At 49.9% G+C, this 11,834-nt stretch overlaps 1 protein-coding gene across 1 annotated transcript; it reads left to right on the forward strand.

The window, feature by feature from the left end:
• The first annotated feature begins 1,161 nt into the window (after window positions 1–1,161).
• Window positions 1,162–11,470, forward strand: LOC104064521 (5-hydroxytryptamine receptor 7). The gene is made up of 3 exons (XM_009566870.2): window positions 1,162–1,257; window positions 2,278–2,840; window positions 10,411–11,470. The coding sequence occupies exons 2-3, from the start codon at window positions 2,332–2,334 to the stop codon at window positions 11,180–11,182; spliced, it is 1,281 nt and encodes a 426-aa protein (XP_009565165.1). The 5' UTR covers window positions 1,162–1,257; window positions 2,278–2,331; the 3' UTR covers window positions 11,183–11,470.
• The last annotated feature ends 364 nt before the right edge of the window (window positions 11,471–11,834 follow it).

Genomic DNA, 11,834 nt, shown 5'->3' on the forward strand with positions numbered 1-11,834 from the left:
AACCCTGGTGTTAAGCACAGTCCTAGCAGCCCTGCTCCAGCTCTCTGGAGCTTTCCTTGCAGATGTCCTTTCACAGAGAACATCTGCCCCCAAAAACCTCTTGGGGTTGGTGCTGACTCTGACCTGCACTCATACAGTGTTCCGCAGGAGGGTTGGAACTGGATGATCTTTAAGGTCCTTTCCAACTGAAAGCATCCTGTGATTCTATAATCTAAAGAGATTTAAAGGGTTTTTTTCCCCCCCTTATCAACCCTCTGTGCTGTCCCTGGGAGCACTGGAGGGTGCCGGGGTGTTTGTCCAGCCCTGGAATGGACGAGAGAGCTGGTGGCACCAAGGATGGAGATTCCCATCCCACTCCAGAAGTGCTTAGCGTGGGGCAGGGCAGCAGGAACCACTTTCCAAGCCTGCCTGCACCTCTCCTGATTAAACACCCACTGCCCTGAGGGGTGTAGCATGGGGCTTTTGCCCCACACAGTCCCGGGAGGCAGCAGATGGGCTGAGCCCATGGGGGAACAGCTTTTAGGAGCAACCAATGCAGAAGGAGACCCTGCTCTGCTTCTTTCCACCCGGGAGGAGCAAACAGCAGCTGTCTGATGCCGTGGGTTGAAGTGCTGGAGCAATCTCAGTACCAGAGCACCCGTGAAATAGTTGGCAGAGAGGGAAATAGATGTGGATCTCTGCATGGTCTTCCCTGGTTTGTTTATTCTTAATTTTACCAGGATAAGGGAAAGGCTTCTCTTTAGAGATCTGCCTCTCCCTGGCTTTTTTGCTGCTCTTTAGTGCGGAGCTGAATGAACACGGGACCTCCTACAGGCAGAGGGGTGGGAAAACGCACGGAGCAGGGAAAGAAACCCTCTCTTATTATTATTTATAATAATAAATAAGAGGGAAAGCCGCTTTGGGAATGGACTTGCCCTGTACCCCTGGCTGCGCTGCTGCGCGAAGGCGTTCAAAGGCATCTTCCCAACTTCAGCCTTTCCCTCGAGGTCCTCACACGCTTCTCCTCCGCATCTCTGCAGGTTTCGGGGGGGGCTGCAGGACCCAGCTGGGGCTCCCCCTCCCTGCTCTTTGCTCCTCCCTGGGGCTCAGAAAGAGCCAAGGACCATCTGGGTCCCTGCCCGGGGAGAGGCGAGGGGAGGGAGGGAGGAGGGACTGGCGAGGCGGGGAGAAGGATGCTCCGGGGGTGGCTCTTTGCTTTCTCGCCTGCCCGGAGCTTGCAAGGGCTCTCCTGGAGGATGTCTCACCCCCTCGGCACAGGTAACTCCCAGACCCCCATCTTAGCTGGGAGGGGGAAGCTGAAAAGGGATGGAAGGGCTTGCAATCCTTCTTTGGTTTGCACTAAACTCCCTTCGAGAGGAAAAGGGGCTCTGAAACAAAAAAGAGGAGGCTGCACTGTGGGCATGATGCTTGGAGCCCTGCAGAGGGGTGAGCCCTGCCCTAAAGTTTCCCTCCTGATGGCTGGGAAACACTTACAGGGTTGAATAACCCGGAGGTGGGAGAAGGGTGGCTGCTCTGCGGGTGTCTGTGTTGTGAGGGTGGTGGTGATGCTCACAGCTCCGGGAATGGGTTTGGGATGCCCTGACCCTCACCTGTGTGTGTGTGGTGGTGATGCTCACAGCTCCAGGCATAGGCTGGGATGCCCTGACCCTCACCTGTGTGTGTGGTACCCCGAGGATGCTGCGTGTGATGAGTACGGTCCCACTGAGCTGCATCTCTGCGCTGCGCTCCTCTGCATCTCTACAGTCAAGCGTTGCCTCTGCGTGCCATGTGCATGGATTTATAGTCACAGCTTTGAAGTTTTTGTGTTAATGCATGCAGGAGATGCCGCCGGAGATGTGTGTGTGCACACGTGTGTGGCTGGGACTTGTGTTATCACATGCTCTTCTAGATCCACCTGCAGGAATATGCATGTAGTCGTGGGGGATTAAATGTATGGATGCACAGAAGTGCAGGACAAGCAGCACAGCTCAGCAGGAACACCTTCACATGGGCAGTTACAATCAGCTGCTGATATCTGTGCTGCTGTAACAGCACACAGGCGTTCAGGCAGCCGTTGCAGGTGGACTGGGTAGCTCGTGCTCCTTTAAAAGTAGAGAGGAGCTTCCTCCGAGCATCCTCCAGCAAACTGTGTGTCTTTAAGCAGGCTTGTGAAGCAGCTTCTTGCTGAGCATGTGAGATCCAGCAACAGCTTTGGGAAACAAGAGATGGGGTTGTAGGGTGGGGAGATATTATTTTCTTAGCCCATATGTGATAAAATGTTCTGGTTTGTCACTGGAGGTGTCATTGCTGGGAGAAAACTCGTGCCATTGCCCGCTGCGGTGAACTCAGAGCATGTTGCTAAGGGCCAGCCCCAGGCGGTTTCTGGAGCACCATCTTCTCTTTGTGGAGAACGCAGAGCAGCAGCACCCAGCTCAGAAATCACTCCCAAATGCATTCATGACTGAGGAACCTTCCGTCCCAGCTGAGCCACATGTGCCGTCCTCCAACATCACCAACACAACGGACTGTGGCAAGGAGATCCTGCTCTATGGGGACACTGAGAAGATTGTCATTGGAGCTGTGCTCTCCATCATAATCCTCATGACCATTGCTGGCAACGGTCTGGTCATCATCTCTGTGTGCATCGTCAAGAAGCTCCGACAGCCATCCAACTACTTGGTGGTCTCTCTCGCAGCCGCTGACCTGTCGGTGGCCTTCGCTGTCATGCCTTTTGTGACCATCACAGACCTGGTTGGGGGAGAGTGGCTCTTTGGGAAGGTTTTTTGCAATGTGTTTATCGCCATGGATGTTATGTGTTGCACCGCCTCCATCATGACCTTGTGCATCATCAGCGTGGACAGGTAAGGAAGGTCAAGGCACCCACCAAATATTCAGGTGGGCTCAAATATAGGGGAGTTGCTGGAGGTTGAGGACCACCAGAATCACGTTCCTGGTTGGATTGGTGTTTCCATGTGTGTTTTCCAGGTGAATAGAGTTGCTGAAGGCTTTCTGCGTGAATTAGATGCCTCGGTCTCTTTGGAGGAGCTGGGCTTAAGGTGCTTTCTCAAGTAACTTTTGTAAGTTACTTGCTTAGTCCTTCCCCTCAAGTGAGGTGCTTCACATTGTTCTTCCTTGGCTTGGGGAACAGAGGCTAGAGGATGGACCTTTGTCCTAACCTTCCCCATGGAAAGAGGCTGGACCACAAAAACACAACAACAACAACAACAACAAAAACATATTGAAAAATCCAGATAACAGAGCTTCTGAAGCCCAGTCCTGTGGGATGCTCTGCTGCTCCCTGGACTTGTGCCTTGGCTAAGGATGTCAGCAACCCTTCCCACCTCATCCTAAATCCCCAAAATCCCTGATTTAGCCCAGTGCAGGCATTTGTGAGGATTTGCTGGCTTTGTCTCTCACACCTGGGGTCAGTAGGGAAAGGCTAAGCCCATCTGGCAAACTGGCAGGACTTGGGCAAGTCAGCACCCCCATGGGTCTAATTTTAGCAGCCTGCGTCATTAGGGACATTGCACTGACGAGCCAGTGGGCCGGATCCAGATCTGACGCGCACACTGTCTTTCTCAGGAGGTTGGTTTGGGTTTACGCTGGCACCGCTGCACCAGGCTAGGTTTGTGATAAGAGAAAAGGGAGAGAGACGATAAGTTGCCTTCAGCTATACGACATCCCTCAGCATCCTCCCACCCTCCCCAGGTGTGAAACCCTGTGACAAAGCAGAAAGGGCAGGGAAAAAAAAATCCTGCTGCTGGTGACTGACGTTATCCCTGGCAAGGAAATGGCAACTCTTGCTCAGAAGCCCTCACCCCCCACAGCCTACTGCTCCTCTGCGAGCTGCTCTTTGCTCCACGGCCCTGATCAGCTCAGTTCTGCTGGTTAGAAAGTAAAATCACTCCGAGGCCATGGGGCAGGGTCTAGCTCTGTTGCTGAACTCGCTTTGTTTTAATAAAATGCCTGTTCGTAATAAAAAAGATGTATTCAGAGCTGACAGAGTCTGTCCCTGTTAGAAGGGAGAGTTTAAATGCAGTGATGGAATATGTGAACGTTTCCTCTTGATGAGTGAGGAGCTGGGAAGCAGCTGCACATTAATCAGATTAGTTTTGCTTTAACAGTTTCCCTTCCCTTTTCCCTTTCCCCATCTCTTCCCTTCTCTCTCTTTTCGCTTTTCCCTTTATTTTCCTTGGAAAGATCCAAGGATGCCATGCAGGGAAGTGCCTCGGGTTGGCTTTGGTCCATCTTTCCTTCTTTCCCCACTGGAACGGGACAGGGTAGGACTCTTCTGGGAAGGTGTAGACACCAGCATAGGAGGGGTCCACAGGTGCCGAGGCCAAATCCTGGGCTGTGCTGAGTGCCACAGGGAAGACAGCAGGGAGGAAACGGCTCAGTGTAGGATGGACAAGACTTGCATCTGCATGGCTGAACCCCCCAGTTTAGATAGGAGCAGCCCTACGACTGATTTAAGTTGCACCCACTGGTCACCCAGCCAAGGAGGATCGCTCTGAACTGGGTGATGTTGGAGGCACTCGTGGGTGTGATTCTTTTGTCTCCAGCAACCCCACACCTCTCTGAGGGAACATCATTGCCCATCTCACACAGATGAGCTCGTGTGGCTCTGAGGAGCCCGGGTGTGGAGCAGCTTTAGGTCCAAAATTCATGCTGCAAGCTGTAGGAAGGGGAAACCATCCCATCCCACAGGGACAGGGTCCCATTCTCCATCTCACAAGATTCTCAAACACCTCCTCATTTCTTCTGTACCTTCTCCAGCTGCTGGTCATGCAAACCATCCTTTTTGAACATCAGAGAGGAAAAGGGGACTGCAGCAAAGGGGACGATGGAGGGAGCACATGGCTTTAGAACTCTCATCAGGGTCAGGCAGGAAAACCTGTGATATAAGAGGCTGCTACAGAGCAGAAACTTCTGGCACAGGCTCGTCCCTTGAGTGTGTTTGCGCAGGGAGAAAGCCCTGCTGGGAGCTCAGCTGGGCTGCAGCATCACCGTTTGCTCCCAGACCTTTATTCCCCCCCTACCAAATACCTGATGGGGAATTTAAGTGGTGAAAGGGCAGTTGCTCAAGATGTGTTTCTAGCTGGGAAGAGAGAAAAAGAGTGAAGTATTTTGAGTGGGAGGAGGACCGGCAGGGCAGAGGGAAGGGTGTGGACAGTCCTCCCTGCTGTGCCCAGTTCAGCTGGAAATGGGAGGAAGAGCATGCTGCAAGTGCAAGGGGCTGGTGGGCTCATTCCATACCAGGGCACCAGCAGAAAAAGGTGATAATTGGGATGTCCTCTGATGCACAAAGGTGACTAGGGTACTGTCCTGCTGCTTCTGCCCTGAGGGCACCCAGGAATGGGCTGTGAGATACCCTGGAGCAGTATCTTGAGCATCCTGTAAGCTCTCATTACTCCACATCAACCTGTCATCCGTGTTGCTTCCACCAGGCACTGGATGGAGGTAGATTGAGGAAGAACATAGATCCAGGACTATGCCTCGATCACAGCCTCCCCGCAGCCTTGGGATGGGCAGGATTTTGGGGTTAACTCTTGATGGAAACATCTCCAAAAGCACAGTGTTCAGTTTCTATGCTGATATAAAGCAAAGCCAACCACAAAGCTAAAGCAAGAGAATCATAGAATAACAGAATCATAGAATTTGGGGTTGGAATGGACCTAAGAGATCATCCAATTCCAACCGCCCTGCCATGGGCAGGGGCACCTTCAGGCTGCTCAGAGCCCCATCCACCCTGGCCTTGAACACCTCGAGGGACAGGGCAACCACAACTTCTCTGAGCAACCTGTGCCAGTGCCTCACCACCCAGAATAGCTGAGTTTGCAGAGAGCATGAAATACCTGCTCCAAAAGAGGCGAAATTGTGGGTCACCTCAGTGAAGGATTAACTGACGTTTCCACCAGTGCCAATGGCAAGCTGCTCCTCCTGCCCTGCAAGCAAGAAGAGGAACAGCACTGGCCCTTCTCGGAAATATAAATCCCTTCTCTAATTCTGGCCTGAATGCCAACTTGGTCAGCACTGTTAGGCAGCTGCCTGTTCTGCCAAAAAGAAGATTGTGTTTTTATTGATGGCTGAAGTGTCCTCATATTTAGGTTAGCTTAGATGTAAAGGATGCTTGGTTTGCCCGAGACGATGAGTACTATTAAAATGTAGGCTGCTACTATTGATTATTAATGTAGAGCGCTTTTTAAAAGCCTCTTGATTGAAGCTGATAGAACCACTCTTGTCTGAAGGGGGCTTGGATTGATTTTCCTTTTAAATCAAAAATAAGCAAAAGGCTGGAAACATCTGTCTTTCTCTTGCATTTTTTTCTTATATAAAATCCTGCCAGTGTTATAGATTCTTTATTGCCACGAACCAAAACAACAACAAAACCCTTGGGGCTGCTCAGCTTTTGATGAAGCTCTGCGTAAAAATGCCAAGCAGCTGATAAAATGAAGTTCCCCAAACCCCACATATCACTTCAGGCTTTCCTAGAGCAGGAAAAAATCCTCCTCCCGTTTCGCAGGCAGCCCTGCTGCATCTTCCTGGCAAGTATTTTTCTACACAAAATCAGATTGCATTCTCCAAATTGGCATTGTCCTCAGTAAAAACGATGCATCCCGAAAGAGCCGGTGGGATGAAACCTGCACAGCATCTTTCTGGATCGCCTCTCCTGTATCCTTGATGCAAACATGTCCCAGGCTGGATAAGTCCCTGCACTGTATCTCAAGTGAGCTGGAATGCATCCTAAGGATCCTTAGGATGCTCTCCGGCACTTGAAGCATGCCCTTCTTCCCACCCTCAGCCAAAGTGGGTGCAGCCAGCAGGACTGTCCATCCCCTTCCCTCTGCCCGCCAGTTCTCCTCCCACTCAAAATACAACCTTCGCTCTTCTTCTCTTTTCCAAACTAGAGATGTATATGGAGCAATTGCCCTCTCACCGCTTGAATTCCCCATCAGGTATTTGGGGGGGAGGGGATGAAGGTCTGGGAGCAATGGTTTAAGGCATGGGTAGATGAAGGCAGAGGCTGCTGTAGCCTCCAGCTGCCTTTTGCATCCTCCACACAAAGGTTGCCTCTCTTTCAGCAGGCGCAGCATCAGCTTGGACACCAGACCTGATTTGGCCCAGACGAGGCATGAGTTTGTGATAAAACAGTGGGGTCCAGGACAGCCCAATTCTGCGTTGATTTTGGCTCATCCAACCTGTGTACCATGCAGAACGGAGATAGGGGCACCTTGGACAAGTTTTGTTTTTCTTTACTATTTAAACCCCGGCATAATGATTCAGTTATTACTGTTGAGCACAGAATAAATGTGATAAATCTGCTCTTTTGTGGGGCTGATGGTGGAGCTTCTCCTACCAGGGGTCTCTTACCCTCCAGCGAGGGCTGCCCAGGCATCACTTGGAGTGATGGCATGAAAGGAGTTTATTGCACAAGGAACAAGTGGCTACACAATCAGCTCTGCGCAGCGGGTGTCCTGCAAAGCCGCACAAACCACGGGTAAATCACTGCTCTGGGAACTGGCTTTTGTTACCTGATTACCGCTAAACTTGATTAATAACAAGACACACAAATTAAAAGGAAAAGGCTCAACGCAAGAGAATTTGATTTGAATTTCATCGCGTGTCTGTGCAATCTCTCCTCCTGCACTGCTGTAAACGGTGGCCTATTTTGAGGTCTTCCGGCTCTCATCAAAATTATAAGCAAAGACCTCAAAACAGCCCCATTTCCTCCAGCAGTGACTGCACAAGGCACCCAGAGATGAAATGTGTCAGCTTTGCCTGCTTTTTAAGTCTTGTCACTGTGCATTTTGCTGGGCTAGCATGTAAATTCCTTGAAGTTTCAGCAAATCCTGAGTGGATCGGCTTCTAAAGAAAACCCTGTAATAGCATAAGAAAGGGTATCGCACAACACAGCATATATTAGTTCGTAAAATTCTTGGCTTGGATATACAGAGGGGTGATTTTTGGCTGCTGAACTTGGAGATGTAAGTGTAGAGCATGGTTTCCTCCCAGCCTAGGGGACAGTCCTGCAGTCCTCAGCACGGAAACGACATGGATCTGTTAGAGCAAGTCCAGAGGAGGCCATGAAGATGGTCTGAGGGCTGGAGCACCTCCCATACAAGGATAGAGTGAGAGAGTTGTGGTTATTTAGCTTGGAGAAGGCCCCAGGGAGACCTTAGAGATGACTTCCAGTGCCTGAAGGGGACACAGGAAAGCTGAGGAGGGACTTCTTGCCAGGGAGTGCAGGGATAGGATAAGGAGGAACAGTTTGAAGCTGAAAGAGGGGAGATTGTGATGAGATCTTAAGAAAAAATGTTTTCCTGTGAAGGTGGTGAGGCACTGGCCCAGGTTGCCCAGAGAAGTGGTGGCTGCCCCATCCCTGGAGGTGTTCAAGGCCAGGTTGGATGGGGCTTAGAGCAGCCTGATCCAGTGGGAGGTGTCCCTGCCCATGGCAGGGGGTTGGAAGTGGATGGGCTTTAAGGTCCCTTCTAATCCAACCCATGCTATGACATCAAATCTGCTCTCCTTTCATAGCTCTTTCCTACAGCAGGAGTGAGGCCAGCTGAAGAAAATACAGAGGAAAACAGGAAAAGAATAACTCAGTGGATTAATTCAAATTCATTTTATCAGGGAGTCAGGGGAGAATACTTTGGGCTTTGAATTTATTTAACCGTCAGAAGGGGAGGAGAAATTGAATTTTTAAAATTTTATTTCCATCTTCTTCCAAACTTGGAGGAGGATATGGGAAAGGGAAATAATCAGAGAAGAAAAATCTCCTAACACCTACAATAAGACTGCTTGTTGGGAAAAAAAAAAAGGATACAACAGGAATAAAATGGTCTGCAGAAATTTTTGTTTTGCCAGAAAAGCCAATTCTTCCCTGGAACAGCTTTCAACATAAAAGCATCCCTACAGCTGCTGTTCTCACTGCCCCTTCGGGCTGACACAGTTTATCCAAGATAATTAAGAGATGATTTGATCCTGCCTAAAAATTCCTACTACATCCTGAGAGAAGGCAGATTTGAATCAAAAAGGCTGTAACATAAAAGAAATCTATGTGACAGCTGGAGGCTTTTGCTGGACTGACTGAGAATGAATAGAAGGCAAGAGCTTTTCACTTGGAACATTTGATGACAGTGGCCAACTCCCTGCTGATTTATTAGTTTACAATTGCAATTTACCAAGTAGCAGTTGACATTATTTCTTAGACACCATGAACTTCTCAGTCAAGGCTGAGGATGGTTCAAAAATACACTCCTTAGTCTAACCAGGAGCTGACAGGTAATGAGGTCTCCAGCTCCTTTCAGCTGAGTTAACAAGGTAACTCCTAATTCTAGGCATCAGGATTTGTGAATCCCTGGGGGCTGGACACCATCATTTGAGGAGCTATGGGCTATGCAAGGGAACAGACAGCTCCAGCTGTTTGTTTTGCTCCTGTTTTGGGTGCCAGAAGTCATCTCCAGTAGATGTTGCAGGAATCTGTAAGTGTGTCCTATTATTGCAGGCTAAATGGCGTTAGGAGTGATGGAGTGTGCTGATGACAGTGGTATCTCCCAGGGGTGCCAGTGCTGCAAGGCAGACAGTCCATCAGCTGAAGGAAGGCTTGAGTCAACAACTGTCAAAAGTCTTGCACCACAGCCCATCACCACCTTTGCTTTCTGTGCCTTAAGGACACACCCTTCAATCTTCCCAAAGGCAAAATTGTTCCTTGCTCCCACTTTGCCTTGAGGGCATCTCAGCTACAGGCTGTATTTCTTTCCCTAGTTCTCAAGTTGCCTGGCCAATTAAGAGAAGGCTGTTGTCCATCCCACTTCCCATTAAATACTGGTATGAGTCTCTTCATTTCATCTGGAGTCAGTCCTGGTGCAAGTATTACTCTGCGGATCACCCATCCCGCTCCTGGTTGTTTCCCTGGGAGAGCGACAGGCTGGAGAGCATTACATGCATTGGCTGGAATTTATTGTATGTTCTCTGTACAAACTTGTTCTGGTGGAAAAGTAATCCTTTTAAAGCACTTTTATTCTCAAAAAAACCACATGGAGCTCAGATTGCACTCAGCAGTTAAGTGATGTCTCATGTCCTGCACAAGCTGGTTGCAAGAAAGCAGTGTGGAATAGTCCATTCAGGGTGTTTAGATGAGAGCTGAAGAGGTGTGAAATGTGTTTCACAGAAGGTCCTTCGCCAGGACCAAAATTGTCCTGTGACAAAGTATTACCAGAAGATTCAGAATGAAAATCACCCAACAGCATTCACACCTTGCAAACCTCTTAATGGTTTTAAACTCTTCTGGAGTTGAACACCCTGGAGGTGCCTTGCGCAGCCTGATCCAGTGGGAGGTGTCCCTGCCCATGGAGAGGGGTTGGAACTGGATGATCTTTAAGGTCCCTTCCAACTCTAACTATTCTACGATTCATTGATTCTCTTTTCCAGGTATCTCGGTATCACTCGGCCGCTGACATACCCCGTGAGACAGAATGGGAAGCTGATGGCCAAGATGGTCTTCATCGTTTGGCTCCTATCTGCCTCTATCACCCTCCCTCCTCTTTTTGGCTGGGCCAAGAATGTCACTGTGGAAAGAGTCTGTCTCATCAGCCAGGACTTTGGGTACACAGTCTACTCCACGGGGGTTGCCTTCTACATTCCCATGGCGGTCATGCTTGTCATGTACAGCCAGATCTACAAAGCTGCCAAGGTCAGTGCTGAGAAGCATCGCTTCATGAACATCCCCAAGCACTATGAAGAAGAGGGTGTCTACTGCCTGGAAGCCTCCAGCCGGAGCCACCACAGCTCCAAGCGTACCAAAGCAGTGGAGGAATGCGCTACACTCTCCAAACTGCTCCGGCAAGACCGAAAGAATATTTCCATCTTCAAACGGGAGCAGAAAGCAGCCAGGACCCTCGGCATTATCTTAGGGGCATTCACATTTTGCTGGCTTCCGTTCTTCCTGATGTCAACAGCTCGGCCTTTCATCTGTGGCATCCACTGCAGCTGCATGCCGCTGCGGCTGGAGAGGACTCTGCTCTGGCTGGGCTACACCAATTCCCTCATCAATCCCTTGATTTATGCTTTCTTTAACCGAGACTTGAGGACTACTTTCTGGAACCTCCTGAGGTGCAGGTACAGGAACATCAATAGGAGGCTTTCAGCTGCCAGCATGCACGAGGCCCTGAAAGCCACAGAGAGGCACGAGTGCATCCTGTAGAGCCATGTCCTCTCTCTCAGTGCCTCACCAACAAAATCCTGCCTCCTCATTTCAGGTTCCTCATTTCTCTTGCCTCTCAGGCCTGGCAGAAACCATGCTTGCCATTGTCCCTCTGCCAGACATCGCTGCTGAGAGTGACACCCCTTCCCCTCACTCTGGGAGGAGCTGTGGTTCTCCTCACCTTGGGAACAAGTGGGCAACCCTTCCTTCTCACCATGTCCCAGGTGGGAGCTGAAAAACCACGAGCAAGACGGGGTGTTCAGGCTCTACCACTAACTGTGGGCAAGTCACTACACCTTTCTGTGCCTCAGTTTCCCCATCTGTTAAAAAAATATTAAAAAAAAAAAGGAAAAGAAACCCTCCCAACCGAACAAAAAAAGACCCCCAAACCTAACAATTCGATAAGACTGCAGCTCTACACCTTCAAAAAGGGCTCTAAGGTCTGTGGAGGGCACACGATATACTGTGTAAAGACAACATTGTCTGCATTTCTCTATTGAATATGACAGCAGCTATAGGCTCCATTGTAGATCCAAGCACTCATGCCATCCCAGCTTATATGAACTCTTTCCTCTGATGTAATTGCATTTTACACGCCGAGCTCATGTCCAGGTTTGCACGCCAGAGCAGTAACACCAATGACCCTGTTTCC

This window comes from Cuculus canorus, chromosome 4 (genome assembly GCF_017976375.1).
Source record: "Cuculus canorus isolate bCucCan1 chromosome 4, bCucCan1.pri, whole genome shotgun sequence".
Lineage (NCBI taxonomy): Eukaryota > Metazoa > Chordata > Aves > Cuculiformes > Cuculidae > Cuculus > Cuculus canorus.

Bases quoted from the DNA above. Each gene is read 5' to 3' on its own strand.
- LOC104064521 (XM_009566870.2), top strand. From the start codon at position 2,332: ATGTTGCTAAGGGCCAGCCCCAGGCGGTTTCTGGAGCACCATCTTCTC. The intron at 2,841-10,410 runs GTAAGGAAGGTC...TCTCTTTTCCAG, and splicing joins TGCATCATCAGCGTGGACAG to GTATCTCGGTATCACTCGGC.